Here is a 19,575-nt window from a genome sequence, read left to right on the forward strand (position 1 = left end):
TGTAAGTTTTCTGTAGTAGGTGCCACTCCTCAGAATCTGGCTATTTGATAGGTTCATTGCTATCACTGGCATTTTTGTTAGCTCTAGTCTAAGGCAACCACAACTTTTTCCTTCATCTTTTCTTTGCCCTGTCAGATCTTTCTTCTTTGTTCTTGTAAAACATAATAAAATGGCTGTTAGCAACAGGTTTAGTGCCTCATTCTTCACTTCCATAAAACCATAAGACAGGAGCAGAATTAGGCCACTCTGCCATCGTCTGCTCCACCACTCCTTCACGGCTGATTTATTATCCCTTTTAACCCACCGCTTCTGCTTTCTCCCCACAACCTTTGACCCATACTAATGAAGAACTTATTAATATCCGTTTTAAATATGCCCATGTTTTGGCCTCCACAGACATCTGTGGTAATTAGTTCCACAAATTCACCAATCTCCTCATCTCTGTTCTACACAGACACCCCTTTATTCTGAAGCTGTGCCCTCTGGTCCTCCTAGACTGCCCTGCCAAAGGAAACATCCTCTCCATTTCCACACTATCTATATTTCAATATTGGATAGGTTTCAATGAGATCCCCTCCTCATTCTTTTAAACTCCAGTGAGCACAGATCCAGAGACATCAAACACTCCTCATACATTATTCCTTTTCCTCCTGGGATCATTCCTGTAAACTTCCTCTGAACTCCCTCCAACGTCAGCACATCCTTTCTTAGATATGGGGCCCCAAACTGTTCACAATACTCAGGGTGAGGCCTCACCAGTGCCTTATAAAGCCTCAGCATCACATCCCTGTTCTTATACTCTAGAAATGAATGCTAACATTGCATTTGCCTTCCTTACCACCAACTCACCCTGAAAGTTAACCTTTAGGGCATCCTGTATGTGGACTCCCAAGTCTCTTTGCACCTCTGAATTTTGAATTTTTCTCCCATTTATAAAATAGTCTATGCCTTTACTCCTCCTACCAAAGTGCATGACCATACATTTCCCTACACTGTATTCCATCTGCCACGTCTTTGCCCATTCTCCCAGTCCAAGCCCTTCTGGAGTCTCCCTGTTTCCTCAACACTACCTGCCCCTCCATCTACCTTTGTATCGACTTCTGAAGAACTGTTAGTTCACAGAAGTATTATGGGGATGGAGGGATTTGGGCCATGTGCAGGCAAATGGGATTAGTTAATTTGGCATCATGGTTTGTGTCCTCTGGGGTCATAGTTCTTTCTGTTCAAAAGCCGTTTCCAATGTGGTAATTGGTCTGTTTCAAGTTTGCAATCTTCTTTTCCCATTGGTTGGCTTATGAGCAATGGAGTCCATCTCCAGTTCCAGGCACCCTGGGGGCATAAAAGATGGCATGTGCAGAGGGTTCTCCCTCTTTCTTTTCTGCCACCCACGGGGCCCAACATCAGGCCGAATTTGGACCACCGAGAAAGAACATTGCAGACGCAGACACAGACGACCACCCCGCAGTTTGTTTAGTTATGTGCCCACTTACTTCTTGAGTTGTATAAATTGGGGAGGTTTAGCAGAGTATCCACTCACTTAAAGGGTAACTGAGTGTACGGTATAATGGTTTTGGGTAGCCTAGACAAGTACTTGCTTAGCTAGACGCCTGATTTAGTGTATCACCACTCACTTCTTAAATCAATACCTCACATGCCTATCTTTAAATCTGTGTTCCCTGTTACACTCATTGGATCCTTAAACCTGCTCTCCCATGTTACAGTTGGTATGGCATTGAGGGCCAAAAGCTGTACCGTTCTACATTCCTCCCCCAAACCTCACATTGTGATAACCTTCTTATTATTATATTTGATACGTAGAGTTTGCAAAAAGAATATAAAATATTACCTGCTGCACCGACCACTTCACTTGTGTTAGGGCACTGGCATTGGACATTAACACGTTGACCTTTGATCTCAAGGATATTAAGGGAATGTCCTTTGCAAGGGAACCCAGATTCTTGAGGAAATTTATATCGTCCGATTCCTAGCAATGAAACCAAAGAATGATTTAACACAATGGAGAGACACCAGTTTAAGAATTGGTTGTAGAAATTAGAATTTGGATGATAATAGGTGTGGGAGCTTTGCACTTATACAGGGACAGTGCTGTAGTGTGAAGGAACTCTTTAAGAGCCGATTATAGAAAGCTTCCTTTATGCCAACAGACAAGAGCCAAATATCTGGAGGGGAGATGAACTGGTGAGGAGGAAGGAGCGATGTGATCACAGAAATGGAGATAAAAGTTTTAAACTCACGAAGTTGCTTAGCAGAGAGTGTTGCTCACCCAGCACTCAAATCTCTTACACAAACCAGCTGAAGTTCAATCTCGTAAAGTGTGAAGTGGCTTCCTCAGGAAGGCTGAACTTGAAGGCGGAACAAAGGGTTAATGACAGGATTCTGAACCACATGGAGGACAGAGGGATCTTGGGGTTCATGTCCATAGATTCCTCAAAGTTGCTGTACAAGGTGATAGGGTGGTTAAGAAGGTGTATGGTGCATTGGCCTTTATTACTGGCCTCGTTCGTAAGGCCAGTGATGTTGTGGGGGTGGAACTGGACTCTCTGACGGTGGTGTCTGAAAAGAGGATGCTCTCCAAGTTGCATGCCATCTTGGACAATGTCTCCCATCCACTCCATAACGTACTGGTTAGGCACAAGAGTACATTCAGCCAGAGACTCATTCCACCGAGATGTAACACTGAGCGTCATAGCAAGTCATTCCTGCCTGTGGCCATCAAACTTTACAACTCCTCCCTCGGAGTGTCAGACACCCTGAGCCAATAGGCTGGTCCTGGACTTATTTCCACTTGGCATGATTAACTTATTATTATTTATGGTTTTATATTGCCATATTTCTTCACTATTCTTGGTTGGTGCGGCTGTAACGAAACCCAATTTCCCTTGGGATCAATATAGTATGTCTGTCTGTCTGTCTGAGTTAGTCAGGAGATTGAGTTCAAGAGTAGCAAGGCCATGTTGCAGCTTTATAAAACTCTGGTTAGACCACACTCAGAGTATTGTGTTGAGTTCTGGTCATCCCATTGTAAGAAGGATGTGGAAGCTTCTGAGAGGGTGCAGAGAAGATTTACCAGGATGCTGTCTGGATTAGAGAGCATGCCTTATAAGCAAAGGCTGAGTGAGCTCAACCTGCAAGTTAAGGATGAGAGGTGCACAAGATGATAAAAGGCATACATAGAATGCATAGCCAGAGACTTTTTTCCAAAGGCAGAAATAGCTAATATAAGAGGGCATAACCTAAAAGTGTTTGGAGGAAAGCATTGGGGGGAATATCAGAGGTAATTTTTTTTTTATTTTTTTTTACACACAGAGAGTAGTGGGTGTGTGGAAAGTGCTGCCAGGGGTGATGGTAGAGGGAGATACATTATGGACATTTAAGAGACTCTTAGGAACATGGATGATTGAGAAATGGAGAGTTAGGTAGGAGAGAAGAGTTAGATTGATCTTAGAGTAGGTTAAACATCAGCACAACATCTTGGGCTGAAGGGCCTGTATTGTGCTATAATGTTCTATGTTCAAACTGGATATAATTAAGAAGGAATAACATTAAAATATTTCACAAAGTATTGAACAGTCTGATTTCGGAGACTGATTTCCGTGTTCTGGTTACTGTAAACTCACACATGTTCTTCATCTGCGTGAGGTGTCAGAATACTTTAACCAATCACTTACTCCTATCAGGTTCAAATATCATTCATTAATGAAACTTCACGCTGCCAAAATCCCTTCACAAACTAAAGATTTATCAATTATTCAGGATCTATCCAGCCGCGGAGTCGTTTGCTCTGCTATATCTTTCTCAACCACCACTACCTGATAATGTAATCAAATATTTAAATCATTTTTAAATGTTAATTCCCTGATGTGATTGATGCACAGTCAAAATCATTGTCTTTTGACATACGGAAAGTTAAAAACGAGATGGAGCATGCCTGAATTCTCGAGGGAAAAACGTGAATGCTCAGTGTTCTGTGCTATCGGGTTGGTCACTGGAAAAAGCAGGACCTGTTCTGTAAGAGTTGAGCAAGAGACCTCCTGGAGATGTGAAAATTCATGAACAAGTCTGCTGGAGTAGACAGACACAGGAGAACATAAAACATTACAGAACGGCACAGGCTCGTCGGCCCGCAATATTGTGCCGACTTTTTAACCTACTCTAGTATCAATCTAACCCTTCCCTCCTACATAGCCCTCCATTCTCTCTCTCAACCATTTGTCCATCTAAGTGTCTCTTAAATGCCCCTAGTTTATCAGCCTCTACCTCCAGCACCACCACCACTGGCAGTGAGCTCCATCCCCCCAACACTCTCTGTGTAAAAAACTTAACTTGGACACACACCCTCCCCATACTTTCCTCCAAAATTATGTCCCCTTCTTCGTATTAGTCAAAAACGAGATCCTCTGAGGAATAAGAGGTGATCAGCATTATTTGTGACAAGTACACTGAAACATGGAACCACACAGTGGAATGTGTTATTTGTGTCTTAAGACCAACCCAGTCCGAGATGTGCCAGGGCAGCCCGTAAGCATCGCCATGCCCACACATGCTGTCCCATTAGAAGCTGGAGAGCACGGACTGAGAATGAGTGGCAAAAACAAAGGGACGAGATTTCTCCTCCCACATTCCACAGACATACGGATTAGAGTTAGTGAGTTGTGGACATGCTCTGCGTTGGCACCAGATGTGTAGCATCACTTGCAGGCTCCTGCTCCCCGCCCCCAGCACAGCCTCAGTCTGTGTTGGTCATCGACACAAAAACAACACATTTCACTGTGTCTTTCGAGATACATGTGATAAAAAAAAAACTAATCTGAATCTGTTTTTAAAACTTGGGGCAAAGCATGAGATTTTTCGCTCTGCTCTCTGCTGTGGGACGCAAACCACCTGATGCAGAATAGAAAGTGCCACAAAGCACACGCACTCATGGGGAGAACGTACCAACTCCTTACAGACAGCGGTGGGAATTGAACCCCGCCCTCCGATTGTTGGCGCTGTGAAGTTTTACACTACCATGACAGGCTTAGAAGATACGGGTGAGGAATCGATTACCCACCCAGAATTTATTCACAGCCATCAGCTTCTGTACGGGACTCAGCCGCCTCTCGTAAGCCACCACGCTGGGCAGGACATTCACAAACAGAGCGGATGGAATGACTCGCAGGATCGATGGGCTAAGACCGACCACAGTCGACCCCAGACTGCTCAGCAACTCCTCCGTGATCTGCAGGTTAACAGAGAGAGGGGAACAGTGAAGACACGCTTCAAACCGCATGCTCCGCAAGCGGCGGCAACAGATCGCAAACACATCACAGCTCAGGAAATACTCACAGACACGTTTTGCAGCACTTTCTCGATGATTACCCTTGCCTGAAATGGAAACAATAGCTATGTTACATGTACAGATACATAAGGGGTGGCATGATGGCATGATAGAGACACACTATTACAGCCCCAGTGAAAGGGGTTCAATTCCTGCCACTGTCTGTAAGGAATTTGTATGCTCTCTTCGTGACCACGTGGATTTCCTCTGAATTCTCCAGTTTCCTCCCAAAGTTCAAAGGAAATTTATTATTAGAGTACATATATGTCACCATATACAATCCAGAGATTAATTTTCCTGCGGGCATACTCAGCAAATCTATAGAACAGTAACAATAACAGGATCAGTGAAAGATCAGAAGACAACAAAGTGTGCAAACGCAAATATAAATAAATAGCAATAAATAACAAGAACATAAGGTAATAAGATTAAGAGTCCTTAAAGTGAGATCATTGGTTGTAGGAACATCTCAATGGATGGGCAAGTGAGTGGTTGATGCACCATCAATAACTCTCCGAGACGTGAGGCGAGATATAGGCTTTTATTGACTGGAAGAAAGAACAAGCAGCAATTGACCACCACACTGCATCCTGGAGACTGAGGCTGGGGCTGTGTCTCCAAACACCTTTATACCGGGGCCTGTGGGAGGAGCCACAGGAGCAGTCAGCAGGGGGCATGTCCAGATGGGTATATGTAGTTCACCACAGTGGTTATCCCCTTTTGTTCAAGAGCCTGATGGTTGTGGGGTAGTAACTATTTCTGAACTTGCCAGTGCAAGTCCTGAGGCTCTAGAACCCCCTACCTAATGGCTGCAATGAGAAGACAGCAGGCCTGGGTGGTAGGGACCTCTGATGATAAATGCTGCTTTCCTACGACAGCGTTTTGTGTAGATGTGCTCAATGGTTGGGCGGGCTTTACCCGTACACAGACGTACGGGGTAGGATTAGTGAGTTGTGGGCATGCTACGTTGGTGCCGAAACACTTGCAGATGGCGCCAGCACAGTCCTTCTTGATTTGATTAGACGCAAACGATGCTTTTCACAAACACAAGAAAGTCTGCAGTTGCCAGAAATCCAAAGTGGCACACACAAAATGCTGTAGGAACTCAGCAGGTCAGGCAGCATCTATGGAGAGGAATAAACAGCTGACATTTTGGGCCAAGACTCTTCATCAGGACTGGAAAAGAAAGCTGAGGAGTCAGAGTATGAAAGTGGAGGAAGGGGAGGAGGAAGGTGGTAGGTGATAGGCGAAATCAGGAGTGGGAGAGGTGGTGAAGTAAAGAGCTGGGAAGTTGGTGATACATTTCACTGTATGTTTCATTGTACATGTAACAAATAAAGCTAATATTTACATCTTAAAATAAACTGGAGACATTTTGGATGTTGCGCTGAGTTCTGGAGAGAGTTTGAGCTGGTTTGGACTGTTTTCATTGGAACAGAGGAGAATGAGAGGCTGATCATATCGAGGTTTGCAAATCATGAGGGGCATAGATAGGGTGAAGGTGCACTTACGATTGGGAACAGAAGGGGGCAGATTGAAGGTGAGAGGGGAGGGAAACAACTTCTTCACCTATAGAGTGGTCGGTATGTGGAATGAGCTGCCCAGAGGAGGTGGTTAAGGTGGGTACATTTACAATCTTTATGAGGAACTTGGAAAGGAAAGGTTTAGAAGGTTATTGAATATTGGATTTAGAAGGATATTGGCTCAGTCGTAGTGAGGATTGGGCCTCAAGCCCGGGTGTTGCCTGTTCACAGCTGCCAGAGTTGGTGTGCTCCACCAGAGGTAGCATGGTGGATCATCCAAGCTGAAGTTGGTGCAGTGCCCCTGCCCAGTGTTCACTTGGCAGAACACCAGCTGTACTGTGCTTGACTGCAGACTGCTGCAACATTCACAGACTCAGGGTCTTGGACTATTTTTTTTGCGTGACTACATTTTACTGATTGCCTGTGGTAGAACAAAGGTCCCTACCAAAACTCCTGGCAATTCTGGACAATGCTTCTCACCTCCTGCATGCCTCCTTGGCTGAACAGAGAAACACTTTTAGTAATAGACTGAGACAACTGTGCTGCTCCAAAGAGAGCTACATGAGGTCATTCTTACCCTCCGCCGTTCGGCTCTATGTGTCAGCCTATAGCTGGGGAAGTGATGGTTCCCTCCGGTTAAACTGTTTGAGGTAACTTACTTTTTAATTCTTTCTTACTTCTCTTTTAATATCTGTATATCTGTGCGCTTGTAATGCTACTATGACACTGTAATTTCCTAAAGCATCTACCTTACATGTGCTTGATATCTTATACGTGCTATATGTGCCTTGAACTGTGTGTGACTGTTGGTACTGTGTTTGGCCCCGGAGGAACGCTGCTTCATTTGGATCTATTCATGGGTGTTGATTATGGTTGAATGACAATTAAACATGAACTTGATAATGTGGGCAAAAGGGACTAGCTGACTTGGGAATCTTGGTCAGCCTGGCCAAGATGGGCTGAAGGGCTGTTTCCGTGCTGTGTGGCTCGATGACTCTATGACTGGTTGGAGTCTGGTTCCATTGGGTCTCGCAGCCAAGGAAGAGACGGGATGTTTACATCACCACCATTGTATACAACTACAATGAAACGCGCTTCAAGAAAACGGGACAGCAAGGCAGCAGAGCAATTAGCATGATGTGAATACAGCACCAGCAACCCGGGTTCAATTCCCGCTACTGCCTGTAAGGGGTTTGGGAAATTTGTTGTCTTCATGGCAGCAGTACAATGCAATACATAACAATAGGAAAAATGAGAATCACAGTAAAAATAAATAAATAAATAAATAAATAAATAGATAGATAGATATACATATATACACATATACATACACATATAGTTAAATTAAATAAGTAGTGCAAAAATAGAAGTAAAAAAGAAATGTGTAGTGTTCATGGGTTCAATGTCTATTCAGAAATCGGATGGCAGAATGGAAAAAGCTGTTCCTGAATCACTGAGTGTGTGTCTTCAGGCTTCTGTATCTCTTTCCTGATGGTAGCAATGAGAACAGGTTTGATCTGGGTGATGGGGGTCCTTGGTGATGGATGCTGTCATAGAACCATAGAACATTGCAGCACAGAAACAGGCCTTTTGGCCCATCTTGGCTGTGCCGAACCATTTTTTTGCCTAGTCCCACTGACCTACACCTAGGCCACATCCCTCCAAACCCCTCTCATCCATACACCTGTCCAAGTTTTTCTTAAATATCAAAAGTGAGCCCGCATTCACCACTTCATCTGGCAGCTCATTCCACACTCCCACCACTCTCTGTGTGAAGAAGCCCCCCCTAATGTTCCCTTTAAACTTTTCCCCCTTCACCCTTAACCCATGACCTCTGGTTTTTTTCTCCCCTGGCCTCAGTGGAAAAAGCCTGCTTGCATTCACTCTACCTATACCCATCATAATTTTATACAGCTCTATCAAATCACCCCTCGTTCTCCTACGCTCCAGGGAATAAAGTCCTAACCTATTCAACCTTTCTCTGTAACTCAGTTTCTCAAGTCCCAGCAACATCCTTGTAAACCTTCTCTGCACTCTTTCAACCTTATTAATATCCTTCCTGTAATTAGGTGACCAAAACTGCACACAATACTCCAAATCCAGTCTCACAATTGTCTTATACAACCTCACCATAACATTCCAACTCTTATACTCAATACTTTGATTTATAAAGTATTTATAAATATTTATATTTATTTATGCCGTTTTGAGGCATCGTTCCTTAAAGATGTAAGAAGTCCTAGATACTATGGAGGTTAGTGCCCGTAATGGAGATGTCTAACCTTACAACTCTCTGCAGCTCATTTTGATCCTATATGATGACCCCACCACCATACCAGACAGTGACGCAGTTCTCCCTGTGAACGTATGGGTTTCCTCCACATTCCAAAGACTGAATTGCCCAAGTTATCATGGGTAAATAGGACACGGCACATAATGATGATGACGATCGTGGTTAAAATGGCTGCCGAGTATTGCATACTGAAGTTAAAAAGCTGTCCAGTCTTTCAGTTCATTGAGATTACAATATTTTCTCATGAATCAATCACCAGAACAGTACAGTGCTGGAACACCCCCTTCAGCCCATGATACTGTGCCTAACTAATTAAGCTAACAACACCTAATCCCTTCTGCCTACAAACAATCTATATCCTCCATTCCTGCTTGGAGAGCCTCTACCATCACCGCAGGCAGCCTGTTCCGGGCACTCACCACTCTCTGCCTAAAAAACATGTACTGCACTCTTCTTTGGAGAGGAATAAACAGTCAATGTTTCAGACCCTGATGAAGGGTCTCGCCCCAAAACATTGATTGTTTAAATGCTACCTGACCTGTTGATTTCCTCCAGCATTTTGTGTGTGTTTCTCTGGATTTCCAGCATCTGCAGAATCTCTTGTGTTTTAATCTCTTATGTTCATGGTGTAGAGAGTTTTCTTTAGCGGAATATAGATTTTTTCTATAGATGCTGCCTGACCTGCTGGGTTCCCCCAGCATCTTGTGTGTGTTACTCTGGATTTCCAGCATTTGCAGAATCTCGTGTTTATGATCTGATACACATTTCTTTTGAACTTTCCCTCTCTCACCTTAAACGCATGCCCTCTTAATTAGACACTTTGACCATGGGAAAGAGATATCAGCTGTCTACTCTATCAATGTCCCTCATAATGGATGCATCTATGATGTTATTCCTGATATCAGACCTGATAAAGGGTCTCAGCCTGGAACTTTGACTGTTTATTCTACTCCCTACATGCTGCCTGACCTCCAGCATTTAATGTATGTTGCTCTGGATTTCCAGCATCTACAGAATCTTTTCTGTCCATAACTTGTTGCTGATTAGTGCTGCAACTCCTCGCCCTCTTTCACCCTTCTCTCTATCTATCATAACACACTGAAACCATGGAACATTAAGCATTGTAGCTCCACAGACTGTTATTTCCCCATTTCAGGAGATCCTCCAGTGCCCTGATGCTTTCTTCTGTCCTCATCACAAATTCAGCAGAACAGGACAGTAAGGAGGCGGCAGAGTTAAAGTGCAACTTGAGAATTATACCTGGACAGAAGTAAAGTTCACTGTACCGAGCTCCGGGAGTATTGCTTGAATCTGTGCTGGGTGAAGTTGTTTTAAAAAGGGCAATCCGAGGATTGGGAGAAGGCTAACCAGACTTGTCAATTCATCCGTCACCACGAGTCCGTTGTGGATTATACTGGTTGATTTGACCAGAAAATCTGTAAGCTGTACGCAAAGAGAAAAGGGGCAGTAATGACATCAGTAACAATATCACCTCAAAAACTATCCAACAATCTCTGCCTCTAATGTAAAAATCTTCAGCAAACCTATTAAAGGAAGTAGAGATAGGGTAAATGCAAGCACGCTTTTTCTACTGAGGATGGGTGAGACTAGAACTGTGTAGTCAGCCTCCATTAGTCTCGATAGACCATGGATTTACGCTTTGGAAAGTTTCCAGGGCTCAAGCCTGGGCAGGGTTTATTTTTTAATGGAAGACTGGCAGTTGCCCAAGCTGCAAGTCTCCCCCCTCTACACCACCGATGTTGTCCAAGGGAAGGGCATTAGAACCCATACAGCTTGGCACCGGTGTCGTCACAGAGTAATGTGTGGTTAAATGCCTTGCTGAAGGACACACACACAGCCTCAGCCAAGACTCGAACTAGCGACCTTCAGATCACTAGACGAACACCTTAACCATTTGGCCACGTGCCAACAGAACTAGAGGTCATGGGTTAAGGGTAAAAGTTGAAAGGTGAAAGGAGATCCTGAGGGAAACTTCTTCACTCATTAGGTGGTGTGAGTGTGGATGAGTTGCCAGTGGGGAAGTGGTGAGTGGGTTTGGTTGCAATATTTTAGATTAGTTTAGATAGATACATAATGGGAGGGGGTTGTTGGAGTTCCATGGTCCAGCTGCAGATCGATAGGACTAGGCAGAATTACAGTTTGAACAGACTAGATGGGCTGAAGGGCCTGTTCTTTGCTGTAGTGCTCTATGTCTCTACCTGGTTCTGTATGAAATCAAAAGATGATGGAAAGTGTAAAGCTGGGAGTGAATTCACTTGGAGTGTGCTGGGAGAGCAGAGTGAGTCGCCAGTGGAAGTGGGTTTGATTTCAACATTTAAGAGAAGTTTGCATAGGTACATGGATGGGAGGGGTATGGAAGGCTATGGACCGGGTGCAGTTCAATGGGAGTAAGCAGATTAAGAGTTCAGCAGGGACTAGTTGGGCTGAAGGGCCTGTTTCATGACTGCAGTATTATAAGTTAAGTGTAATGCTTCCAGGGACTGATAACTATACCACATGACATTGTGATTCTGAGTGATTATAGATAGATCACCAATGGTAGTCCCACTGCATTATCCCAACTGAGGTGATTGCTGAAATTAAACACTCTTCAATACAATGTGGTATAAATAAGGCATTTATTTCAGCTAACAACACACAGCGAAGTTCCAGGCATGTTAGCAATTATTCTCATAAAACAGTGTGGAACCAACCCTAAAGGTCATGGAGCTTTAGAGAGGAGATTTACAGGATGCTGTGTGGCTTAGGGAGCATGTCTTATGGAGAGAAGTTGAGTGAGTTAGGCTTTTCTCCTTGGAGTGAAGAAAGATGAGAGGTGACTTGACAGGGATGTACAAAATGATAAGAGGCATAAATCATGTAGATAGAGACTTTTTCTCAGGATGGAAATGGCTAAAACAAGGAGGCAGAGTTTTAAGGTGATTAGAGGAAAGTATAGGGGAGATGTCAGAGTTAAGTTCTTCACACAGAGAGTGGTGGGTGTGTGGGACGCTCTACTGCAGTGGTGGTAGAGATATTATGGGCATTTAAGAGTTCTTAGATATGCAAATGAACAATAGAAACTGGAGGGCTATGTAGGAGGGGAGGGTTAGATTGATTCTAGAGTAGGTTAAAAGGTCGGCACAACATTGTGGGCCGAAGGGCCTGTATTGCTCTGTATTGTTAGAATTGTTTACGAGTTTTCTCATCTCCAGGAGGTCTCTTGTTCACCTTCTCAACTCTTACAGAACAGCTTCTACTTTTTCCAGTGACCAAACCAATCCCATGGAACTCTGAGCATTAACACTTTTCCTCAAGAATTCAGAAAGGCTCCTTCTCAATTCTAACCTCTGTACGTCAAAAGACAATGATTTTGACCACACATCAATCACATGAGGGAATTAAGATTTTAAAATAATTTAAATATTTGATTACATTATCAGGCAGTGATGGTTGACAAAGGCATAGAAGAGCAAATGACTCTGCGGCTGGATAAATCCTGCATAATTGATAAATCTTCAGTTTGTAAAGGGATTTTGATAGCTTGAAGTTTCATTAATGAGACTCTCAGACAGGTATGTGGATGAGAGAAAAAATGGAGGGCTCCATTGGAGGGAAGAGTTAGATTGATCTTGGAGTAGGTTAACAGATCAGCACAACATTGTGGGCCTAAGGGCCTGTAAGGTGCTGTAATGTTCTGTGTTTAACATGTTGTTGTGAGATTGTGGTCAGATACAGCCCAGGTTGGACAAATAATGACCATAATCATATAACAATTACAGCACGGAAACAGGCCACCTTGGCCCTTCTAGTCCGTGCCAAACGCTTACTCTCACCTAGTCCCACTGACCCGCACCCAGCCCATAACCCTCCATTCCTTTCCTGTCTATACACCTATCCAATTTTGCTTTAAATGACAATACCGAACCAGCCTCTATACCACCTACTGGAAGCTCGTTCCACACAGCTACCACTCTCTGTAATGACAAGGTGGACTTTTACAGAGAGCCAGTAAGCTCAGGATCACCGATACGGATACTGGTTTTATTCTTGATTTACTCAATTAGCTCATGTTCCCGAAGGTCAAATGGCTACCTCAAGGCTTTCAAATTAACCTCTGGGATATTAGCCTTCTAATGCCTTACCAGCTCATTTGGAACAAAAATCTGATCACTGATGCAGTCCAGGAGTTGCTCCTTGATGACAGCAAACATTTGAAGGTTCTGTTTGTAGGGCTGCAGATCTTGGGAGGTTGCAGAACAAATCAATCTGCCCAGCCTAGGAACAGGAGAGACTCCGTGAGAGAGGTCCACGTACATTCTGTTGAACCAGGAATGGGGAAAGATGTCTAATAACAAGCAATAATCCCCATCCTCTCAAAATCTGGGAGAAAGACTGAATGGAAATCAAAAGCTGCAAAAGGTCACAGTTGTCTGAACCCTGATTCTCCCAACCCAGTCCATTGAAACCTACAGCAAAGAGGCGTTCACCCTGTTGTATCAATGGCAATTCTTTGAAAGAACACTGAAGTTGGTCTCTGCACTCTCCCTTTGATCACAAGGAAGCTGAAAAAGGAAACAATCAGCTTTACTTGTTACGTGCATAAATGCGCTGTGGCGTCAACAACCAATGCAGTCCGAGGATGTGCTGGGGGCAGCCCATATACGTTGCCATGTTTCTGGTGCCAACATAGAATGCCTGCAACTTACTAACCTGTACATGTTTGGAATGCGGGAGGAAATCAGAGCACCCAGAGGAAACCCACGTAGTCATGGAGAGAATGTACAAACTCTTAATGGGAATTGAACCCAGTCACTGGTGCCTTAAAGTGTTACACTACCTTGCTTGGTCTCTCCACCCTGTCCTTCTCTTAATGACCTGTAAAGCTTGTATTCTTTTATTGACGTTCTCATATTTCTTTACAATGTAAGAGGCCATTTGGCCCTTTGAGTCCATGATAACTCCCACAGCAATTCCAATCCCCAAACATTTCCCAATAACCAAAGCTCTTTCACCTGCCCAGTAAATGCCCCTGATACCCCTCCACACTAGAGGTAGTTTATAACATATAATTAACAGAGTTTTCTAACACCCCTTTGGAAGGGCAGTCTCATTTTGCTGTAAACTTCTAGCAAGTAGTTCATGTTACGGCATGTTTCTGGTCTCTCCTTTTGTTTGTTGCTATTTGGGGTGATCTTGAATCGGGGTGGCCCACAGATAACAACCCGAGCTGAGCTGAATATGCCTGGACTCTTGATTTTGTGTTTTGTAGTCTGTATTTTTTGCTCATTTTTTGTTGCTGTTTGCATGATTTGTTTGCGCTGGGGGGGGGGTGGTGGAGGTTGATGTTTTTCTTTTAACGGGTTCCATGGTGTTTCTGTGTTTCCTGGTTGACTGTGGGGAACACTAACATCAGGGTTGTTTTCTGCATACTTACTTTGAATCTTTGATATTCTGTCTCCATTCCACCGAGGTGTAACACTGAGCGTCATTCCTACCTGTGGCCATCAAACGTTACAACTCCTCCCTCGGAGTGTCAGACACCCTGAGCCAATAAGCTGGTCCTGGACTTATTTCCACCGCATGATTAACTTATTATTATTTAAATATTTATGGTTTTATATTGCCATATTTCTTCATTGTTCTTGGTTGGTGTGGCTGTAACGAAACCCAATTTCCCTCGGGATCAATAAATATGTCTGTCTGTCTGTCTCCAGACCTCACAACCTTTCAAATTTATCCTGGCGAGCCTAGCCTTCAACATTCATTTGCCAATAATTTATTTTTCACAACTCCCAGCTCTAATATCCTACGTTATTTTAATGCAACACAGGATTATCTCATCTTTACCACTGAATATTTTACACAATACATCTAGCTTTCCTTGGCTGTTCTCACTTGTCTGGGTTGCATGAAGTCTCCAACCTTCCCTCACAGGTCTCTCCCCCATTCGTGGAACTGTTCCTGTTTCTCTTCCCAATCTGGCTTAGTACGGGAACTGCTCTGCCTATGGCCGCAAGGAAGTTCAAAGAGTTATTGTCACAGCTCTGAACATCGCTGAAACCTGCCTCCCCTCCAAAGGGCTCTGTCTGATCTTCTTGCAGTCTTGGTAAACCAGCCAAAATATCAAAGATCGCACCCACCCGGGCATTCTCTCTTCACCCCATCTCTCCTATCTGGCAGGAAATACAAAAGCTTGAAAGCACATACCACCAGGCTCAGGGACATATTCCATCCTGTTGCTACCAGACTACTGAATGGATCTCTGGAACAATAAGATGCACTCTTGGCCTCACAATCTACCTCATTATGACCTTGCACTTTATCGTTTACCTGCAATGCAACGTTTTCAGCAGCTGTTACACTTTACTCTGCATTGTTGTTGTTGGCTTACCTTGTTCTGTGCACTGTGTAATGACCTGATCTGTATGACTGGCTTTTCACTGTATCTCGGTACATGTGACAATAATAAACCAATTCCTATCCTCATGCTCGCAGCCTAGCCAGCTTTGGATCGAGTTTGCTGACTTCCATCATCCCATGGCCCTCACTTTTTTTTTAAGACAATCTCCTCTGTGGGTGGACATGGACACTCTCACAACTTTTAACAAGCTTGAATTATCGAGACAGAGAGAGCGCTAGCAAACAGGATTAGTGCGGATGGATACCCTGATGGTCTGCACGGAGACAGTGGGCCGAAGGGCCTGTTTCTGTGCCGTCCGACTCCATGACTCAGAGGGCCTGGGAGCAGGCTGCAATACCCACCTCTCGAAGTCAGATTTTCCAATTGTTTTGCCCCCTTTTAGGACAGTGTGGATGAGAAACCTTTCCTGGATTGTGGTCAGTTTACTGGCCAGCAGGGCATCCAATGCAATGAGTATCTGGTGAAAGAAAGGAGGAAAAAAATCAGGGGTTCTCATCTAGTAAATACACTTCGGAGATTTCCATCCGAACAAAAATGAAATTCAAAAGCTGGCCGATTTCAGAATCAGAATCAGGTTTAGTAACACAGGGATATATCATTAAATTTGTTGTTTTGCTGCAGCAGCACATTGCAAAATATTTTAAAAATATATAAATTACAATAAGAAATATATATACAATGGATTCCAGTTAATTGGAACACATTTGGACTAATATATTTTCACTCAATTAAATGGCTGCCCCAGCTAGCCAAAGTTTCATGGAAATAGTTTTTTAAAAGTATGAAAAAAACAAACTACCATTTAACTGAGTAACAAATTATGTATTTAAATGAAATACAGAACAAATCAGAACACTACCAATAAAAGTGTGTATTAGTTCCTCATAATTTTCAATGAAGGAATTCAATCAGTGTATACTGCCGTGTTCTTTTGATCGGTTGTAAATGAACAAAATCAGTGCAAACACCAACTGTAGATAACGGACTGCCTTTAGACAATGTTTTTGACAATTACACCCTCCAAATCTTCATTTTCATTGTAACATTCAAGGTAATTGTCAATACCTTCAAATTCTTCATAGTTCCTATCTTGTTGAAGTCATGAAAGCACTCCTGGCCATTTCCAGCATCTCCAAGCCTGAGTGCTTGAGACTGCAGTGTGCAAAACAGTTCTGAATTGTCTTAATTCTCGCTATCGGTGACAAAAATCACAGCTTTTTGAACACAAACACACACAACTGTTGCTAGTTAGAAACTGTTCAGAAAGGTAATTAAACAGCAGTGTCCCAAATAAATAAAGGGAATCTCAACTATTTTCTTGATTAGTTTTTGTTCTTTAAGAGTTAAATTAAAGTTTAAGAGTTATCCCAAATAAGCAGCTGCGTTGATTAACTGACTGGCCAGTTAACCAGAATCCTCGGTTATATAAAAAATTAAATAGTTCAAAATGAAAGCAAAAATGTGACGTGCAAGAGAAAATCACTGACAGACACTGCACAACAAATGCTTTCATTCAGAGGATGGTGCAACTATGGAACAAACTGCCATTGAAGAGACAGATTTAAGTTTGTATGTACAAAGTTTGTAATATTTAAGAGAAGTTTACTTAGGAACATGGAAGAGGGACAAGGAGGACTGGTCCAGATGCCTGTAGGTTAAAGGCTAGGTTGGCACAGATTAGATGGGCTGAAGGGCATGATTCTGTACTGTAGTGTTCTACAGGGTCTTCTCCAAGGAGCATCACCTTGACGTGGAGGAGAGGTTTGTGAGTTCCTCACATCCCAAGACCAACGCCATCTAGAGTTTAGCTCCCAGCAGGGTCACTCATGGTGGTAAGATCAAGGAGGGTTCCAGATAAAGAATGATCCAACCAAGACCATAATGGTGGAGCTGGCAGAAGATGATGACACATCACAACAGCAGTGAAGGTGGAGGAAGAAAGCAGCAATGAAGGGTCCCCAGACATCAGTCACTCCATGCCACTGGACCCTGATCCCTTAGCATCTCTGAACTGTGGGAGGAAACCAGAGCACTTGGAGGAAACCCACATGGTCACAGGGAAAACATACAAATTCCTTACAGGCAGCAGTGAGAATTGAACCTGGGTCACTGGTACTGTAAACTGTTGTGCTAACCACTAAACAACTGTGCCAACCCCACTGTAATTTAACAACTCTGATATGAAAATATCAGCGACTTCTGAAGGTGACAAAGTCACAGGCTCTCCTGTGATTTGTTGCCTACATTCATAACACTGGACAACAATTATTTTCAAAAGTGTTGCTTCCTCATTTTTTTTTGTTTATGATAGACTGCTTGAAGATGAACACGAATATAATTTCAGACTAATTGTATCACTTAGGAATTTGGAGAAACAACAAATTAACTTTTATTGAATGTAATGTGTTTAATTGCATAATGGTGTTGATGCTTTGCAATAGCTCAACTAAGTTAAAAATATTTTGTTGATGATTTTCATTTGTACTCGGTGTCTGAGGCTTCTCGCTTAAGTGTCCAACAATAATTTGCCAGCGTTGATGGATTCCAGTTGCCCTGGTATCTTTTCTCCATGACCGCAATGTCCTGGTGAAACCTTTCACCGTGCTCGTCACTAACAGCACCAAGATTTGCAGGGAAGAAGTCTAAATGGGAATGCAGAAAATGAATCTTTAGTGACTTGTTGCATTTCATGGTTTTATATGCTTGAAGCATGGTTTCAACCAGCTGCATGTAGTTTGGTGCTCTGTAGATGCCGAGAAAAATTTCAACAACTTCCTTAAATGCCTTCCATGTGATTTTCTGGTCCCACTAGAAATTCTTCAAATTGCCTGTCACTGATGACCTGTTTGATTTGTGGACCAACAAAAATGCTTTCCTTAATCTTGGCATCAGTTATTCTCGGAAGCATCGGTCTCAAATATCAAAATCCTTCATAGAAATCTTTGTGCCTGGTGATAGCAAATTCCATCCTTACAGTCCTGAACCCAGTAATTATTACCAAAACCTGTCCTGCCATGCAGCAGCCGTGCCACCTAAGCATGCCCAAGCATGCCTGGACAAGATAGGAAACTTTCCAGCTTACATTGTAGGCAACACTTTAATTGACTTGAATTATGAATTGAAATAATAAACATAATTAAAAGGTGCGCAATAGGGAAATTTTGTGGTGATTTTCATGATCAGTAGCCCAAAATACATAAGATACACCTATATAACATAACCATATAACAACTGCAGCACGGAAACAGGCCATCTTGGCCCTTCTAGTCCGTGCCGAACGCTTACTCTCACCGAGTCCCACCTACCTGCACTCAGCTCATAACCCTCCATTCCTTTCCTGTCCATATACCTAACCAATTTCTTTTAAATGACAAAATCGAACCTGCCTCTACCACTTCTACTGGAAGCTCGTTCCACACAGCTACCACTCTGAGTAAAGAAAGGTATTCAGGAAGCATAATCTTTGTTGTCCAGTGGACAAACTAAATTTCAGTTAGAGTTTAGAGAATTTTTTTCCCCATCCAAGTTTGTGGACCCCCTAGAATCTATCCCTGGACCTCAGGTTACGAATGCCTGCCCTACATGGCAATAAACAGTAAATACACCAGTGACCACAAGGTAACAGAGCGGTGAAAGTAAGCACTGGTCACAGTCTTGTTTGTGGAATCTTACTGTGCATTCCCACGTTACATCAGAAAAACTGCCCTACTGAAACACAAAGATGGCAGCCAGCTTAGTCACAGCAACTTCTCTGGATTCAACAGAAGGTGCCAATGTTTGTCCTAGATGTCTTTTGTTGTGATTGTGAGACCCTGTTGGGTATTGCTGATGTAAAATACTGCAAGTTCGGTTTCTGGGTTGCTTGGCAACATTGACGGCAGGGAGCCTGCGTCGCTTCGGTTGTCGCGCAGACCGAGCCCCTGTGCTGCGGTGTTGCCACCTAGGGGCGGAGGCACTGGAGGTGGAGCAGGAGAGAACAGAGGAGTGGGGAGTGCAC

At 43.3% G+C, this 19,575-nt stretch overlaps 1 protein-coding gene across 1 annotated transcript in view; it reads right to left on the reverse strand.

Moving 5' to 3' along the window:
* Positions 1 to 19,575, reverse strand: part of strc1 (stereocilin 1) — an 84,383-nt gene that overhangs the window by 49,036 nt on the left and 15,772 nt on the right. Inside the window, exons 6-11 of the mRNA XM_059952455.1 lie at positions 15,920 to 16,035; positions 13,300 to 13,432; positions 10,415 to 10,597; positions 5,347 to 5,385; positions 5,072 to 5,239; positions 1,847 to 1,984 (exon numbers count right to left, since the gene is read on the reverse strand). Of these exons, the coding sequence (XP_059808438.1) occupies positions 1,847 to 1,984; positions 5,072 to 5,239; positions 5,347 to 5,385; positions 10,415 to 10,597; positions 13,300 to 13,432; positions 15,920 to 16,035 (777 nt within the window). The remainder of the gene's footprint in view (positions 1 to 1,846; positions 1,985 to 5,071; positions 5,240 to 5,346; positions 5,386 to 10,414; positions 10,598 to 13,299; positions 13,433 to 15,919; positions 16,036 to 19,575) is intronic.

Source organism: Hypanus sabinus, chromosome 28, assembly GCF_030144855.1.
Source record: "Hypanus sabinus isolate sHypSab1 chromosome 28, sHypSab1.hap1, whole genome shotgun sequence".
In the NCBI taxonomy this organism is placed as follows: Eukaryota; Metazoa; Chordata; class Chondrichthyes; order Myliobatiformes; family Dasyatidae; genus Hypanus; species Hypanus sabinus.